The following is a 19,575-nucleotide window of genomic DNA, read 5'->3' on the forward strand; positions in this document are numbered from 1 at the left end:
AGCAAAATAACAACATCACAGAGCATCAAATCATAAGTTCAAACCTGCAGTCAAAGATAATATAATTAGCAAAAACATTTGTTTGTTTAAGTACGGAAGCCCTGAGAGGCAAGTGAGTAAGTTTCTCACTGGCCTCTCAGGGCTTCCGTACATGCGTCATTTACATCACATCCTCCGTATTCATCCACATCACACCTACTGCAATATGTTTCCTGTACAGACACCTCGAACGCAAACGCTCTGTGTGACAAATCCACCGTCATGACTGCAACGTGACGTCATCACACAACATGAATTGGAAATTGCATAGTGTTTGTAAATTTCCCAAACTGACAAAACACTTTCACTGAGTAAGACGGGCTAGAGTTGTTGTTGGACGGGCTTCAGTCTCTCCTGCACTACACTCTGCTGTCCTTTTTTATTGAGACTGAGAGAACTGTGAGCAGACCTGACACTGAGTTCAGGGATCTGTGTGATGAGACGCTCCTCAAGCACAGCAAAAATGCTTTTGAACTCGTGATCACTGGTTTTAAAAGATATTTGGCAGAAGTGCATCAAGTCAATGGAGGAAAAACTGTATTGGTGTTTCTTATCGGAAGGTAACATTTTAGTGTGAGTCAGTTTGGCTGTTCAAAGCAATGATAGAACACTGTAATATGTGTTACTTTGTCTCACAGACTCGAGCCTCGACCTTTCGGGTGTTATTGTGGTACTCACAGGCGTTGTAGGCTTTCTTATGAGACAGAATCTCCACCACGTCTTTCTTTTTAAAGTTCTCTGGCATGAAGGCCGGCTCTGGAGGAGAGACTGGTAATATTAACAACAGTGTAAGGATGTGTTCTCCAGGCACCGGGGAGTAAACACACACACACACACACACACACAAAGAGACACACACACACACACAGCGGCTACATGTGGCAGGTTGATGGGTTAATAGCACAGCTCTGCCATTTGAGTCACCAGAGGCCAAAACGTCTGGGAGATGCACAATAAATAAAAGCAAGGTGTGTTTCTTCGGGCAGAGCTGTGTTATTACAGAGCTCAGCTGAGACAGGAGAGGAGTGGGGGAGGTTATGGTGCCTTATGGAGAACGGGATATGATGCACACACAAATGGAGCAGCTCCAAAACAGGTTATGGAGAACATCACAACTGTGAAGGTGCAAAAAACAGGAGATGTCAACAGATAAACAAACCACTTTAAGAATGATGTAAATGAAGATATGACGATGCAGTGTGATGAAGGCTGATCACATGCACGCAGCTACTCACTGGATCTGCGCTGAGTCCCGAAGTGCAGATCAAGGTCCAAGTACTTCACCATGTCAGTGAGCTTGTCATACTCCGAGTCCTCTCCGAGCTAAACATAGACAAGGACACACTCTGAAGTCTCTGAAGACACAGTCGAGGCTTTGTAAGCGACAAGAGGCTGATGAATAATTCTTTTTATATACACAGATTTTTATAAATGTCTGATAGAGTCATACAGTGAAACCAAGACATTTTGGTAGATAGAAGCAGATATGGTCATTTTTTCTAACCATTAAAATCAATACTTTAAGCTGAAGTGATTTTTTTATACAATTATTTTTAAACTATACTGATACAGCTGGAAACTGACACAAAACTGTAAAATTGTGAAAATGATTATATAGGTTACTGACACTAAAAAAACAAACGGGTTTGGCTTCAGTGCTGCCATGAGTCATCAGAGACCCAACAGACTAGATGAGTAGGTCTTTCCAAATATGGGAGAAAATGGTGGAGGAGTGAGAAAATTCACAGCCAAGGTGGGAAGTTTCACAAGTGATGTTATTGTTTATTGTATTTACTGTATGTAAGATACTTTTCAGACATTTAAGAAAAAAACTCCTCTGTGCGGAGTTTGCATGTTCTCCCCGTGTCAGCGTGGGTACTCCGGCTTCCTCCCACAGTCCAGAGACATGCAGGTGACTCTAAATTGTCCGTAGGTGTGAATGTGAGTGTGAATAGTTGTCTGTCTCTATGTGTCAGCCCTGTGATAGTCTGGTGACCTGTCCAGGGTGTACCCCAGCTCTCGCCCAATGTCAGCTGGGATAGGCTCCACGGCCCCCAACAGGGAAGGTGGTTGTGGAAAATGATTGAACTTCATATCAGACTGATGGGATGGACTTACCTGACCCCATATGGTTCCCTCAGAGTTCTCCACCTGCTCCCAGCGCAGCCTCTTCACACTCATGTGGTTGGTGTCCGAGGCGTGTTGGCCTGACTTGGGCAGTGGAGGCGGTTCGCAGGGTGGGGGCAGGGGTGGAGGCGGGGGCGGCGGCGCCTTCGAGATCAAAAACATTTTTTTTTTTTTAATTTAATTTCCAGCTTATTGGCAGAAATGGTGCATAATATTCATAACTATGTTTTCTTTAGTTTATAATCACCTACTGAAATTAAGAATTGTTTTTTTGTTACCTTAGAACTCTTCCACAGAGTCCACCATGTTGTTTCTACAGTAGCTCTGAACGGACAAACTAAACACTGGTTCTAGATAGGGCCATACATTTTTTCGAGTCGGCCACTGTAGTTCTCTTGGACGCTGAGCACACAGGAGAAGTTGGAGTTCTGCAACCTCACCACTAGATGCCACTAAATCCTACACACTAAACTTTCAAGCTTGCATCAGTGCCCCTTTCTCATTGGATAAAAAAAACCCCCACGACCAATCTGGCTTTTGTATCTAATGGTAAAAGGTTACAATCGGCATTCACTCCCTAGTCAAATGACTCTGCTGATTGGCAGTGATGAAAATAGGACACCAGGTAGATGGGTTAATTTACGCCCCTTTTGCGGCGCGATGCAATGACAGGTCGCCATAAAATACCATCTGTCTCCATCATAGCAGCACTCAAACGTTCTTAAAGATTAGTTGAAGAGACTGAAAAAGTAACAGATAAACAAAAGAAGTAACCACTGTCACATTTTCACCGAGCTCCATGCTACTTTCTACTCTTTACTAACCTGTTTTCTGGCACATCTGTGATGCCCAATGTGACACACCAGAAAAAAAAGAAAGAAAGAAAGGCATACTTGGCTCTGGTTTACTGGCAGTAGGAAAGAAGTCTATCGCCTATTTCTAGCAGTTTTCATTTAAAAAAAAATGCATTACCATGCTAATCTTGGTGGAACAGGGGTACAAGAGAGTTTGGAGCATTTTGTTTCAGCGGTTTTGAATCAGCTCCCCACTGTGCACCAAACACAGCTGGGGGTGCAGTGTTTCATTAATGGTTTATACACTCTTCATTAGCTGCAGTAACAAAATGTATGTTCTGCTACTGGTGTTTAAACAGATGCTGAAGTTTGCCTGACATTTGTCTTCTTTCTGTCTCGAAAATAAAATAAATTATTATGTTCTCCTGAGACGTGTGACAGAAGCAGAGAGCGCGTGAACTGTCAGAAGATGCAGTTTGGTTTTTGTTCTGTCAGTCTCAAGGTTTTTCCATTTGCATGCACATATTGTGAAATGCCAAATATAGCACAGAAAGTAATGCTTGATTTTTTTCTGCGACATTTCTGTTGCTAGGTGCTCACTGCTTCACTCTGTGATTTCTCTGTTCTGGCTGAAAACAAGGTTCGGAGCATGCATCATGTTTAAAGACGACTGAACGAGCAGATGTTACCTGTTGTTGTGACTGTTGCTCCTGCCGTGGGGTTTCGTAGGTTTTGGTGTGACTGGGGAGGGTGGAGTGGGAAGCCGGAGGTTTTGAGATCATTGAGGAGCCCGCAGGGCCTTGGCTCTGACCCTGGGACGGGCTGTGATCCTGGAGGGATGGCGGCAGCGGGCCCTGGTAGCTGTGCTGATGGTGGAGCTGGTGGTGCCGCTGGAGGACGAGCTGGCTCGGTCTCAGCGGTTGAGGGGAGGGCTGAGGGGACGGCTGGATCATGGGCTGGAGGATAGGCTGGGGCTGGCTGAGCTGCCGGGGGAGGTAGCAGGGGCGGGATGGCTGGGAGGAGCGAAGGGTGCTGGAACCCAGGGTGGTGTGGCCGTGCGAGAGGCGGCCGGTGGTGGTGGCGGACTGGAAGCGCTGGTGAGTTTTCTCTGCTTCCTCCCTGGTGGGGAGCACTTTGTGTAGAGGGGAGCGGCTGGACAGGAGGGTCCTCGGAGGGGGCGGAGGTGGAGGGATGATGGGGTGGTGCGGCTGGAAGGGCATCCGGCTGCGGGGGATGTGCTCGGGGGAGAAGCGGACTGGCGGCAGGGGGTCAGTGAATTGAACAGGGGGCGGTATCAGAGACTGGAAAGGTGGGGGAGGCGGAGGGCTCTGGGTTGGAGGTGGCGGGATGGGATCAGATCCTGAGGAGTAGGTGGGAGTGGAGGCCTCGTCGCTGCTACTGTGGTCCTCGCTGCTGCCGCTGCTGAGCTGTCGAGGCATGAATCCCACATCCTGGTCCTCCTGGAAACTCATCTGGAGGGAGGAGAGGTGCGCCATCAGACCTGATAATCACAGCTTTCACCTCCACGTACTCTAACGCAGATATAAATCTAAAATAAATGCACTGTGGCTCTTTTTATTTTACATTCTTGTTTATAAATCTGTAACTGCAATTTTTCATTTTTACTCATGGGACAGAAAAGCTAAAAATAAGAAAATAACCTAATTAAAAAAAAACACATGCACTTACATATTATCAGTACTCTAACCCATCTACACTGAAGAAAATTAAAATGCAACACTTTGGTTTTTGCTCCCATTTTCACAGATACAAGTTAAAGCGCTAAGACTTTTAATGCACACATTTATTAGACATTTATTAGGATTCCACATGACTCAGTATCTGGTGTGACACAGTTTGGCTCATGCAGTGTGACACATCTCCTTCACACAGAGCTGATCAGGTTGTTAATTGTTGGCCCACTCCTCTTTAATAACTGTGTGAAGTTGCTGGATATTGGCAGGAGCTGGAACACGCTGTCGTACACGCCAATCAAGAGCATCCCAAACACATGATGTCTCAGGATCTTGTCATCGTATCTCTGTGCATTCAAACTGGCTTCAATAAATCACCTGCGTTTGTTGTCTGTAGCGTACACCAGCCCATGCCATAACCCCACTGCCACCATGGGCCACTCTGTTCACAATATTGGCATTAGCAAACGGATCGCCCACACGACGCCATACACGCTGTCTGCCATCTGCCTTGTACAGTGTCAAACAGGATTCATGTGAAAAGAAAAGTTCTCCGCAGTGCCACACGCCATCGAAGGTGAGCCCACTCAAGTCTGGTACAACTGCTGTCAGATCAAGACCCTGGTGAGGACCATGAGCATGCAGATAAGTTCCTTGAGATGGTTTCTGACGGTTTGTGCAGAAATTCTTTGGTCATGCAAACCATTTGTTGCATCAGCTGTCCGGGTGGCTGGTGTCAGACGATCTTGCACGAGAATTGGCCCGAGAATGCGGCTATGTGCGGTCTGCTGTTGTTAGGAAGGTTGGATGTACTGCCAAATTTACGGAGACGTCATTAGAGACAGCTTATGGTCGTGAAATGAACATTCAGTTCACTGGCAACAGCTCTGGTGGACATTCCTGCAGTCAACATGCGAATGGTACGCTCCCTCATGTGACATCTCTGGCATCGTGTTGTGTCATAAAACTGCACATTTTAGAGTGACCTTTTACTGCAACCAGCCCGAGGCACACCTGTGTACTAACCAGGCTGCTTAATCAGCATCTCGATAGGTCACACCTGTCAGGTAGATGGATTATCTTTGAACAAATCTGCACCAAAATTTGAGGGAAAAGTCTTAAATCTTTAACTTAAACCTGTGAAAAATGGGAGCAAAAACAAAGGTGTTGTGTATTTATTGAGCACAATAATTATAATAATTTGAATTTATCATAAAAAATACTTCAAACAACAATAAAAAACAGTTTTAAAATATGTACAACCCAGAGAATTATGCAGATTATGCCACTCTCCCCATTTCTGACAGCAAACACAAAACCACCCTGACAAAGATGCAGCACGGCTGTAATTAAAAATTTGTGTGACGATTTAACGTCAGCCAGCACCATATTATTTTAACCTTAGACTTCTCGTCAGAAATAGGCAGATAAAATTAGACTCTACAGTATAACTGAGTATCATGTTTACTTACAGGCACCCCTCTTCTTCTGAAACCATGACAACCACCTTGATATATCTGTTCATGTGACACAAGTGTTCATTGTAGCGTACATTAGAGCTGCTCTAATGTAAACATGCAACACTACAACGCTATCACGTCAGGCAAATGTGAATTTGCTTATTGTGTGATAATAAGCAAAATGCACAACAGTGAGATTGTCTGTAAATGATGCTACGTGTCATATTCTCACATGAGACATAAGTAGCGTTACCATGAACAAACAAGATCATTACAGTATCTGCTTGCTTCTACAGATGTAAGAGCTGGGTAACGTCAACAGCTGCATAAAATAAATTCACTGTTATGTTACATTATGTGGAAGGTTATCCATAGAGGATTAATGTAACAACTAATTTCATGATACACAATAAAAGTACACGACTTTTCCAAAATTTTCAAGGATTTTATCAAGTCCAAGACATTTCCAGGCCTGGAAAATGACACTGTGCAATTGCATTACTTTTCCTGTTTACCATGACCATGGAAACCCTGTATTACTGGTCTGAGATGGAGCCTGTTGATAATTTTATTAGACTAATAATACCATAGAGTGTATAAAAGAATCACCCATTGATTTGTGGACGACTGTCTTGAAGCTCGTGTTTGGCATTTTGGCTGTCAACTTGTGTTTTTTTGGAGCCAGAAGTGACAATATTTGGACGAGAGGGTGGATCTGATGGGTACACATTGTCAATATGCATTGCTCTGCCTCTATAATGATTGACAGATCACCTTGGTAGCGACTTGTCAATCACAAGGTTGCCACGCTCTTGAGCATACCCTGCTTTATTGTCTATTTCACTTCAAATGGGACCATAATTTACAAAATGAACATCATGCTGTATTAATAAAGACTTGAAACTAGCGAGTGACAGCATAAACTCATTAGGAAAATGTTTGCTAAGATAATAAATCAAGTGAGAAGTTGGGCCATTTTCTCATAGACTTATAAACAATTGGACTTTTGTTTGTTTGCAACCAGTGGAGTCGCCCCCTAGTGACCATTATGCAGGTTTCTTGAGGCTACGTCCACTTCTTTTATACAGTCTATGAATTATACTAAGGCAGCAAAACTAATTTAAATGGACTTATATGTATTTTGAAATGGCAGATGTAGCAACTTGGTGTCTAAAATAGGAATAATAATTAGTGTCCACATTATTTGCAAGGCATAACAAGACATAAAAATGTCTACATTAAAAAGAAAAACTTGCTTAAAAGCAACTTGAAAAGATGAAGAGTGATCTATGTGTGTGCATTATTACAGCTGACAGGTCTTCCTCACCTCCTCATAGTCGTTCTCCCCGGGTACAAAGTCATCCACCAGAGTCACTCGGTGGCCCAGCTGTTCGCTCAGAGCGTCCAGGAACTTGTCCGTGTCCCGGCTGCGAGGCGGGCGGGAGAATGTGAACAGCTTCTTGCGGCGGGTCAGCGTGTTGGGACCGCCGTCCGAGTGCTGTGGGGAGGCTGGGGGGCTTTCCAGGCTGACGTAGGGGTTGGAGTCCACGCTGCTCTGGTGGTGGATCTCGTACACGGGAGTGGGGAGAGGCTCCTTCCAGGACAGGGACAGGCCAGATTTACGGTTACCTGTGACGTGGGAAAGCAAATGTTTGCCATCAGTGCTGCTGTGGGACATTTAATGCTCACACTGCAGATGTTTCCACCAGGGAAATCTTAATATTATTTGCTACTTATCCCTCAAGAAATTAAGTGTGACATTCTTGCCCATGTTGTCGCCTTGGGGATCCTTCTTTCTGAGAGGTTACCATGGCAACAAAACGATAAACTGCAGCCTCATATGCACATGTAGAATGTATAATTATAATGAGTTCTAACTTAAACACATTCAGTGGTTCTCGTGCCATGTTCACATCAGAGTGGTAAAAAAATAACTCATTTAAATGATTGTATTAATGTTAAATTCACCATAACTACAGAGCTGCACGAGAGGATACTCCTTTAAATGGATGTGACATAAGTGAAATTTTCAGGAGCAGCAGCATGTATTTACTGCAAATCTAACGTGACTTGAACATGGCAACAGTCATGTGCCACTGAGGCTCAAAGTCATACAGTTTTATTTCCTGCCAAACTATATCTGAATTCAATAACTCATTCTGCAAATACGTCAAACCTCAGTGGCACATGGTTGCGAACCATTGATGAAAGCATGTATCTGAAAGCATGAGCACATTGTGTGTGTGTGTGTGCATGTAATTGAGTGTTTGGGGCGTGTGTGTCAGCCCCAGAGTACCTGTGAGAGGGGGGAGTGTGAGGGGGGAGAGAGAGCGCCCGTAGGCCTCAGTCTGTCCCGTCCCCTCGGGCTCGGCTGAGGAGCCGCCCTGCAGCGGCGACACACTCTTCCCTGGGTACACACTCTCCAGCTCCGTGTACACCCCTGTCATCTACGGGTGGAGGCATGATCAGCTGGTTAGCACACAATCGCTGCGACACATTCGCTTTGAAGGTCTGCTGCTTTTAAAATGTTTAAGAGGACAATTTGCGCCGCGCAGGTTTACTCACGAATCTAATATCACTTGTTCCATTGAGGTAATTACAGGCAGACCTTCAAATGATGTGAGGCCACAGAGCACAGTAACATAACTAGCATCCATTATGCCAGGTGCTGAGCAGCTAGGCGCCGAAAAGCTGCGGTTATACCTACATGATTGAGGTCAGGGGACTCGGGGAAGGAAGTTCCATCTCCTGACTGCCTCTCCTCCGGGCTCCCAGATTCATCCACATGAATTCCTAAAGCACAATAAGGCATGAACAGTGACACATGGACCTGAGCCTCCTCCTTCCATCCACCCCCCAGCCAAGAGGGAGAGAGGATGAAGCAGAGAGGAACAGCGCGGAGGAGACAAAAGACAGAAAGCTTGGCTTGTTAGCGATAGCGATGGGAAACCATGAATGAAATCTGCTGGAAATAAACACTGTGTGTGCTTCCAACCTGACAGCTTGGGGACATTTTCAAAAGCACAGCTGAGATATGGAGGTAATGTATGAATGTGTGATGGCCATTTTTGTCTTATGTAACCTTCAAGTATCTGCAGCAACAGTCTGACAATTATACACATTTCCACCTGGGAGCTGACCAGTGCAAACACAGCCTTATTACGGAGCTCTGAGCACTTCAAGTGCAGCGAGTGGGGGGTAGATGCTTTGCCAGAGGGAATATTTATGGTACAGTAACTGCGGAAGGAAACTCATTTAGTGTCTTTACTCACATTTTCCTTTTATGTCCAGGGATTCACCCCAGAAAGATACATCAATACTGAATACTGAATTAATAATGACGAGATTTCATAACAAGCAAAATAACACACTCACTTTACAGTCGTTACTGAACCTGTATAACTGATTTTTTTGGCTGCTTGGGGGCAGTGTAAACAAGTTGTGAACACAACACAGACATCATCACTTTTTAAGTTGCTATGTTGAATCTTTGAAGCTCAACAGCTTATCAGTGAAGAGAAACAGGTAGGTAAAATGTCTCTGTTCAGCTGAGTGTCTAAAATTCCCATCTGGGTTAAAAGTTTTTGGTTCAGAATGAGGCTGGAAAGCTTTTGAAAACTTGGTATAAGCCCAGCCAACCCTGTGGAGATTACACTGATTTTTTGTGACAAGTTGGCAAATCCTTTTTCTTTTTGTTGTCACGTGCAGCGTACCCATTCCCAGGTGAGTCCCAATGATGCAGTCGTCAGAGCTCCTCTCTCGGAGGCTGCTGCGATACGACGTCCCTGTCACACGCATCGAGCTGCTCCGCCGGTGGTGATCCGCGCCGACGTCAGGCTCCAACACCGCTGCAAAACGCACACATACACACTTATTCAGCATCGTGTTTTTGTTATTTACAAGTTAATTATAAACAGCTGCTCCTTTGTATGGAAACCCATGTCTGCCACTGTAATGAAAAAATAAAGATCGTGTAGGTCGTTAAAATGAGAAACTTTCTCAAAGTAATGAATAATTATCTCAAATAATGATTTATTATCTCAAAAATAATGACTCAGTATCTCAAAATATCAACTAACTATCTCAAAATAATGCTTTAGTATCTTAAAATAACAACTTACTATCTCAAAATAGTCACTTAATATCTCAAGATAATGACTTAGTATGTCAAATAACAATTTACTATCTCAAAATAGTCACTTAATATCTCAAGATAATGACTTAGTATGTCAAATAACAACTTACTATCTCAAAATAGTTGCTTAATATCTCAAGATAATGACTTAGTATGTCAAATAACAATTTACTATCTCAAAATAGTTGCTTAATATCTCAAGATTATTATCTCAAAATAATGACTTAGTATGTCAAATAACAACTTACTATCTCAAAATAGTTGCTTAATATCTCAAGATAATGACTTATTATCTCAAAATAATGACTTAGTATGTCAAATAACAACTTACTATTTCAAAACAGTCACTTAATATCTCAAGATAATGACTTAGTATCTCAAATAACAACTTACAATAATGACTTAGTATCTCAAATAACAACTTCCTATCTCAAAATAGTCGCTTAATATGTCAAGATAATGACTTAATATTTCAAAATAATGACATAGTATCTCAAATAACTTACTATTTCAAAATAACTACTAACTATCTCAAAATAATGACTTAGTATGTCAAAATAACAATGCACTATCTCAAAATAATGACTTAATATGTCAAAACAACATACTATCTCAAAAATAATGACTTAGTATCTCAAATAACTTACTATTTCAAAATAACTATCTCAAAATAATGACTTAGTATGTCAAAACAACGTACTATCTCAAAATAATGACTTAGTATCTCAAATAACTTACTATTTCAAAATAACTATCTCAAAATAATGACTTAGTATGTCAAAACAACGAACTATCTCAAAATAATGACTTAGTATGTCAAAACAACGTACTATCTCAAAATAATGACTTAGTATGTCAAAACAACAACTTATTATCACAGAATAATGACGTAATATCTGAAAATAATGACTCATTTTGAGATACTACGTCATTATTTCAAGGAAGTTTCTCATTGAAATGATTTACAGACACGTTTTTGTTTTTCATCACATTGGTGTAAATGGGCTTCCATACTTTTGTGTCTGTGTTAATTACAAAGAAACAACCTCACAGTACATCTAGTACCAGGTGGTTAATCATAAAAGCTTGATTTTTAATTTCATCAGCCATGTCTTTTTCCTTTTTTATTGATTGTCTGCTGTTACTGTACATGTCTAATTTCCACGTTGTGATTCTGACTCACCGCTGCTCTTGAAACCCAGGAAGCGAGACAGCTTGCCCTGGCAGCGCTCCTGCTCGTCGTACGTCAGTAGCTGGTAGATGAACTGCCAGATCAGCTGTTTGGCCGGAGTGTCCAACACCGGAAACACGTCCACTATCAGAGTGTCCACATTCCTGCAAACACACACACATACTCCATCCTTACACATCTTTACATAACCAGCCCCCTGTTTCCTGCTGGGTAATTGATTGCCATATGAAGTGAGGATTTCGCTTAGATCTATATTCTTTGCATCTGTAATGACACGTATAGCTGAGACTGAGATGCAGGATTAAAACACATTTTTATGAGGTGGTGGGAGGATAACAGGGATGTCAGTTATAGTAGGAGTTACGCCTTCGGGTGTTTATATTGTATGCACATACTGCGGAATTCAATTGTTTGTTTTTTTTGCTTTTAATCCTGCAGCATCACATGTTTGCATCATCTGCTCCATCCATCTCCTCCTGCTTAGCTATGTGCATTTGTGTCTTTGCTGCTTTTCTTTCCACTGTCCTATCACCATCGTTTTCTCTATCTCTCTCTTTCGCATGCATTAACAGCATCCTCAGCAGCCTGATATATTGAGTGCGGTAAAAAAACACAGTTTCCCCGGCAACGGGTACATTTCTGTCAATGTAAACTAGCCTGTTAACAAAGTCTAGCCACCAAGGTAGTTTGACAAATGCTGAACTTTTAGGTACATTATTTTCTGCTGTCTCTTGCTGCCATCCTAATATACTGATTCCCTAGTGAAGCTGTGGGTATTTTAAAGAATTATTATACTTTGGGCTGCTCCATTAGATTGTCTAACTTTCCAAAAGTCTCTGTAAAAACTCCACCAGCTGCTTCTCTCTTCACTTCATCCCTCAGCTTTCTTCCATCTGTTTAATATTGCGTTATTGCAGACTGCAGACCTACGTGTTCCTCATTGCTCATACATCCCCCATGTGTTCTGTGCTAATGTTTATACACCCTTTCTCTTCCTCCGTCCCACTGACCTGTGCTGGAAGAAGGTCTCCAGGGCCTTGCAGACTGTGTACCTCTCCTGGATGGTCAGCAGGTGCTCCAGCTGCTGGCTGAAGGTCCGCCCGTGGACTTTGATGCTGGGCGGAAGAATCTCTGCCACCCACTGCAGAGAGCTGAGGGCTGGAGACCTGTGAGAGATTATCATTATTTTACATTCATATATTCAAACACACAATCAGTATTCTTTCTCCTTTGTTCTGTATTTTAATTGGGGAAAAAAAACGACTTGACGGAGGGGTTTGATGTTTGTTTGTTTGTCCCAACAGACCATGAGCTGCTGGAAATGTCAAATCACAATGTCGGTATTGTTGGTATTGCGTATTGACCTGGAGCGCGGTAACGTGGTGGTGGCCATGCTTGGAGATTCTTCTGGGTCGGTATGGTCTGAGGAGTACTCAGAAGGACCCTCCTCCACCACCAGAGTGGGCATCGCCCCGCTGCCCTGCAGCATGGACACCACCTTCTCATGGGAACAGTTTCTACAAAGAGAACAACAGAGCGAACGTGAGCGGGAAAAGTGTAAATGATGAAAAGTTCTAACAAACCAAAATCACACAACGTTGATGTAAGACAGTGGTTCTTATCATTTTTTGCCCTGTGAAAACAAAGATGTATCTCTAATCTCAAAGTTCTACCAGTTGTAACCAGTAAATCCAGAGTGTTTTCTTTCCGTTAACAATATCAGAATACTAGCCAGTTAGGTTTGACGGAAGTAAAATTATTCAGTCACTTCAATAAAATGCAAATATTAAAGTAAACCTTTAAACTTTGTGTAGCAGAAATAGGGTTCTCCTGCTTGCTGTCCTATCTTCCTATTTTTCCACCTCTTGAGCAAAAGCAAATGTCACCTCCTTTTTCCTCTGTTTTCTTTGACATGTGGCACCAATTTTTAAAGTATTCGCATCTTTCTATTAGGAGTTTAACAAAACATGTATTTGTTTTGATTCATACGGTACAAGGGTTTTGATTCGATATGCATTACAAACGGAACGATTCATTGAACTATCCTATGGCATTTGGAAAATAAAATGTTGAGCTTAAATTGTGTTAAACCTACTGTTCTCAGTGCCACTGTGCTCGACAAGGCAGCCCAAACCAAAGCATTCTGCCCCAGTGAGACACACTGGGAGGCACGCTATGCTAAGCTAGCTCGTTGCAACAGAAATAAAAGGTCCTCCTGCTATGAATTATGAGGGTGATGGCGAGAAAGTGGTGGATTAAAAAAAAACAGTAGGATACAAGAGTGGGATTTCTTCAAACATGTCAACTCATTTACGCCGTCATCGCCCCAGCGTCTCAATCAGTAAAACTAGCCGGAAACAAGGAGCAATGCAAACGCTACAAGCTAACGTTATCCCTACATCATTTAGGCTGCCGTTCTTAACTGATTGAGACAGGGAAATGGAAATCACACCGCCACTTGTTACATTTATAGCCGCAGATATGAGACCCAACTCTGTGGTGGAAAACACAGGCTTTATGAACATGCTTTATGTATTCAACCCCCTTCATGAGCCCATTTCAGCCAGACTGTAATTCCTACTTTGTACAAGTTTTATGTAAAGACCATCTCTCTAGCAGTGAAATACTTTTAAAAGATACATAATCCCTTGTCATCACCAATCGCTAAGAGACTAAATTAACATCTAAATTTTCCAAAGAAATTCATATCAAGCCACTAACAAAAAAAACTTAATATATAGATACACTGTGAAATGCATTGTTCATTGCGTTCTTGGCACTAAATCTACCCACCAACACTGTGACTCCTCTACGACTCCTCTCACACTTACTGTTTAACACAGTCTGGCACAAAAAGTGAGAACATCCTGTTTGTTACATGAGATACTGTACTGACAAGGTGTTCATAATTCACCTCAGTTGTAACGTAAAGATAAAATGATGGAGCTGAGATAGAGAATAAACCTGAGATGCACTAATCCAGGCACTAAAATATCTAATTTTCCGTGTTTTCATAGATACACCTTATGCTCACTTTGTAAACACGACACTGAACGCTCCAACATATCTTGTACTTTATTTTCTTTCTCTCTCTGGAGAACAACTCCCACTGTTTTGCTGATCACCTCCTACTGCAGCAGCAGCAGCAGTGTGTTATCAGGCAGAGCAGCGAAATTATACAGCGCCAATCAAATCAGTACATCAGGCAGCCATGGGAACGGCTCCGCAATTCTCCTCTCACATGGCTATCAGGGTGGCAGAATGAGTAATAACTGTTTCTTCACGCAGCGCCGGGTACATTGGCTTATACTGTATCACCTGATATACTTTATTTACTGAGCTCGTATAGCTGCGGTTCAATTTTCATCCACGCTGGATTTCTTACTGTATCTGCACTCCCACACTCACTCTCTGAAAATCAAGAGGCAGAAGGTCAAGAAGTTGTAAAGTCCACACAAGAACGACGACTACTCCCACTGAAGAAGTTTACATAAAGGCTGCGTTCACGTGCAGCGGCGCCATACATGCATACTGTACCTCTGCAGGCACACATGCCAAGGTTAAAGGAGAATATTCATTCAGGGTTAAAAGCATAGTTTGACATTTTGGAGAAATACATTTATTCACTTTCTTGCCAAGACTTAGATGAGAAGATCAATACCATGCTCATATCTATATTTCATAGACAGTATTAAAGAAGTGGATCTAGCCACCTGGACATCACCCAGTGGTTTGTGGACTTCATTCTGAAGCCTCACGTTTGGCATTTTGGCCATCACTGTCTTAGCTTTTGGAGCCAGAAGTGACCATATGTGGATAAGAGGATGGAGCTTTGGAGGGGTGAGGGGTGAATCCAGCCAAAAACCAGAGGACAATGCCGTGGTAGTGACTTGTCAATCACAAGGTAGCTACGCCCTAGAACTTTATCGTCCACATAAATTTCGCGTCTTACTTGCATTTGACCATCTCGTCAAGCTAGTTTGCTGTCTGTGTCAAGTAGCTGTCCATTAGTCACTCACTCTACATCAGGAAGCAGCACTTCAAAATAAAAGTTCTGTGCTGAAAATTTACTGTACGTCAAAATGAAGTGTGTTTTTTTCAAACTTGAACTTGTTTGCAAGTCAGTTGATGTCCATTCAGAGTGGACCTGTGACCCATTTTTGGACCACGACCCACCAGTTGGGAACCACTGATGTAGAATATATACTGTATGTAATGCTCTACCTCTGTTATATCCAAGCAGCAGCCTCCAGGGCTGAAAACTGAAGCCAGCTCTAAAGTCCCAAAAATTGCAGTTCTTCGAATGGCCACTAGAGGCTGGCTCCAGAAGTGAGCCAATCCCCATGGACCCCCAAGTTAAAATGCCCAACTTTACAGTAGTAATAAACATGTTTACAGCCTGGTATAAAAAAGGTTTTGGTCTCTCACGCTAATTTCAACATTAATGACAACTGTAAAGGGTGTACATTTTTATATAACTCACACATTTACATATTGTTAAAGATTAAATTTAACGTAAAACTTAGATTAAACGCCCAGTCCCTTTTACTAGACCGGTGTGGCTACACATTTTGACAAATAAAGGCCTGTCTCAAATAGAGGCCTGGTCTGGTTGCCAAGCAGTTAATTTCTTTAATAGAAGTTCTTTGGATGTACAAAACCGAGTTGTTAGCTACCTCAAATTATGTGTCCATTCTTCGATTACCCGATAAGTTATTCATATTCCTTTAGTCCATAAGGGTCCTCAGATCTAAAGAATCAAAAGGGTTTTTCATAAAAATTAATTCAAGTTGCGAGTATTGTTTTAACAGGATAAAGTGGTGTTGTGTCCGTATGCTGGGTGCTGTAATCCTTGAGTGCTGTAATTCACTCTCTCTGATGCACTGTCTGTCGGAGCTAGATCAAATGAATGATTCATAATTGATATATTATCTGAAGCCTTATTTTTAATCAAGTAATATTCATACTGGTTTAAATAAACAATTTGATTGTATTTCCCAATCTTTGCTGAGCAACAGTTTTGTGTGAAAGGAATAAAGGCCTGTCCCATGTAGAAGCCCATCCCAAATATAGGCCCGTTGATATCAGTGATTTAAGCAAATAATAGCCCAGGCTATAAATTGAAATTTTAGGGTATACATAACTAGGGGGGTGGCCACTTTGAGTGACAGGTTGTCTGTGAGGTATCACCGCAGTCTATGAGTCAGATCCACCCTCTTGTCCAAAATTGGTCACTTGTGGCTTAAAAAAAACAACATGATTACAGCTGAATTGCCAAACTTGACAATTCAAAACGGAAGTCCACAAACCACTAAGTGACATCACGGTTGCTACATTCATCATTTTATACAGCCTATGGTTATTTGTCCTTGTTTGGTGTGTGATGCATTTTACAGGGAATGTTTGCATGTATGTTTTTCCTTTGGAAAACTAATGAAAAAAAGGGGGTTTGGGGGTGAAGGGAAAAAATCTGGCTCTTTCCTCTGGATCACAAATACTTCCAGCATCAGAGGAGTTTGATACATTTAGTAAAGCTGCACAGTTTTGAGGGTTTATTTCATAGCTGAGACTTTCATTTTCTCCTGAGGATGACTGACAGGAGGCGGACGCGACAAACTTCAGCTCCAAAAACAGTGAAATGATTGAAGGGAGACTATAACCGAACCCAAATAAAAGTACTCATGTGCTCTGTGATGGGACTATCTGGCACAGTGAAAGACAGTTTTCACATGAGCAGCAGATGGTTTCTCCTGGAGAAAAACAAGCCATCTCTAAATATACCGCCTTAGTTCAAGAACTTGGAGAGAAGGCAAAGACAAAATACTACTACTACAACTACTGCTGCTGCTACAAATAATTATAATAATTTTAAATCCATCAAAGACAAACCTCATGTCCAGTCCATTGAGGAAGAGGATACGATCACCTGTTTTCAGTCCACACTCCTCAGCAGGACTATCTGAGAGGGAGACAAAAATGGCAGATAATCAGAGACTAAAAAAGGGATCCTGGCACAACCTCACCAGCTAACAAGGTGCACTGAACAGACGGGCAGAGCCGGGGAAGATGGTGACTAATGTGAAGCTGTCAATCTGACGTCCAACAAAGCCCATCAACAAACTGATGATCTCCATGCTAAATTGTCATTACGTAAGGAAACAGTGCTGTCAAAACAATCCCCGGTGGAGTCTGTCCCGACTGCACTGTACCCATCCACCATCGCCTCCTCATCTGTCAAATCACAGCTGAATTCTCCTTTCATCGAATGTCATGCTATTGTTCTTTCTTAACCCAGAGTTTGGATGTGACAAACTCCTCATGTGAGAAAGTAGCGTGCGCACATTCACGGGCCACGAGACTCGAAATCAAAGTTGTCCTGGTTCATCGGTGAAGGATCTGCGTGCAGATCACGACGAGAGACATGCTACCACCCCCACTATCTTCATATCAACCTCCATAAGGCCCACTGAGTCAGTCCGCGCTGGCCCGCTACAGCACATGATGGTGGGAGATGATGGTGGGCGGGAACAGTGCAGTCATCATCACACACACACACACACACGCACACACACACACACACACACACACACACACACACACCTCCCTCATCACCGTGGAACCTGGCAAATTCCCTCAACAGTAGCTTCGCAGCCTCTCTTGTCTCCTGCTTTTATTTGGTGGAGCAATAACAGTTAATTAAACAACATTTTACTGCTGGAAAACATGGAAGTAATTAACATGCTTTTACCGAAAGCTCTTCGCAGCAATTAACCCCACAAATATTTAACAGTGAGTTTCATTTTTGAGCCAATATCCTTGCTGACAGTGTTTTATCCAAACACTTATTCAGCAGTGGAGAGTGCTGGTGCAGCGACACTACTGATTAAAAATAGACAATAAAAAAATCTGCATAGGAAACCAATACATAGGGCTTTGTAGTTATTTTTATGTTATGTTGTAAATCGACACCAGATGCTAGAAACATTCTGTAGTAAGACTGGACGATACAAACAATTCAATAACTTTAAGGGTATAGTTTGACAGTTTGGGACATACACGCATTTGCTTTCGTGATTAAAGTTAGATTAAAAAAAAAACTGATAACACTCTCAAATCTATGGGAAATAGCTCACTTGGCTTTGTCCAAAGGTAACAAAATAAAACCACAAATGGTCGTTCTTACACTTAAAAATGTAAAAATATGGCTTACAGAGATATAACATGATAGTTTCTGAGTTTTGGGGGTGTTTTGGTGGAGGTGGCTTTGGATTTATATTCACCGCACAGCTACCAGTGTAGTGTCGTTCTTCTCATCTAACTCTCCTCAAGAAAGCAAATAAGTGGGATCCCAAAATGTCTATTTTTTTAAAAGGTATACTTTGCAGGACTTTCCTAAAAAAAAACAAAAAAAAAAAACAAGTAGTCCCTCTCAATCATCACTTATGACCTTAAGTGCTATATCGTAGGCAAATGGACTTGCTTGAGTCTCTTGAAGACGTTTCACCGCTCATCCAAGAGGCTTCTTAACTAAAGAAGATATAGCACTTATGATTACCATGACCTGGATGACTGAGAATCTTCACTAACACCATCATTTAAGACCCACTAGAAGTGTGCAGTGGTGTATTTTTTCTGCAGTGACTCTGCCCTCTGTCTGTATTTTCTTCTTTTCTTCTTCTTTTCTGTGTTCAGGTCGTTTATGGGTGTGTACCCACACAGCGGTTAGGTGAAGTCTGGGCTTTATCGAAAGGCAGCAACCGGGTGCCAAACAGTGAGCAGCAGATCCAAGAGATACAGCGCCAAAAGCCAATCTGGGGTTCGCTTTTACTTTCACCTACACTGGCAAGCTTTTGCAAACAGTAACTGACAATCCTGCAGAGTATACCTTTAAGGAAATGATTTTGATGTCACTATATAATGGTATACATACATACAATGGTAAACAAAGGCACTATCCTCTTTCTGTTTTGGTTGTGCGGTGGCTGATGCACTTCCTTTGTGCCTCAAACTGAACCGTCATTTTCCCAGGAGATCGTACCCAGTGGCAGACAGAATACAGCCTTCGCACAGTACACAAGTGACATGTAAGAGCACGAAAAAAAACACAGGTCTATTTATTTACATTAATGATAGC

At 42.2% G+C, this 19,575-nt stretch overlaps 1 protein-coding gene across 1 annotated transcript in view; it reads right to left on the reverse strand.

The window, feature by feature from the left end:
- grid2ipb (glutamate receptor, ionotropic, delta 2 (Grid2) interacting protein, b) overlaps nucleotides 1-19,575 on the reverse strand; it is a 49,500-nt gene that overhangs the window by 7,037 nt on the left and 22,888 nt on the right. The window contains exons 7-18 of the mRNA XM_050060892.1: nucleotides 17,331-17,400; nucleotides 12,806-12,958; nucleotides 12,452-12,607; nucleotides 11,433-11,584; nucleotides 9,828-9,962; nucleotides 8,822-8,907; nucleotides 8,411-8,561; nucleotides 7,442-7,743; nucleotides 3,650-4,432; nucleotides 2,158-2,310; nucleotides 1,275-1,362; nucleotides 718-795 (exon numbers count right to left, since the gene is read on the reverse strand). Of these exons, the coding sequence (XP_049916849.1) occupies nucleotides 718-795; nucleotides 1,275-1,362; nucleotides 2,158-2,310; nucleotides 3,650-4,432; nucleotides 7,442-7,743; nucleotides 8,411-8,561; nucleotides 8,822-8,907; nucleotides 9,828-9,962; nucleotides 11,433-11,584; nucleotides 12,452-12,607; nucleotides 12,806-12,958; nucleotides 17,331-17,400 (2,307 nt within the window). The remainder of the gene's footprint in view (nucleotides 1-717; nucleotides 796-1,274; nucleotides 1,363-2,157; nucleotides 2,311-3,649; nucleotides 4,433-7,441; nucleotides 7,744-8,410; nucleotides 8,562-8,821; nucleotides 8,908-9,827; nucleotides 9,963-11,432; nucleotides 11,585-12,451; nucleotides 12,608-12,805; nucleotides 12,959-17,330; nucleotides 17,401-19,575) is intronic.

The sequence above is a fragment of the Epinephelus moara genome, chromosome 13 (assembly GCF_006386435.1).
Source record: "Epinephelus moara isolate mb chromosome 13, YSFRI_EMoa_1.0, whole genome shotgun sequence".
Classification (NCBI taxonomy): domain Eukaryota; kingdom Metazoa; phylum Chordata; class Actinopteri; order Perciformes; family Serranidae; genus Epinephelus; species Epinephelus moara.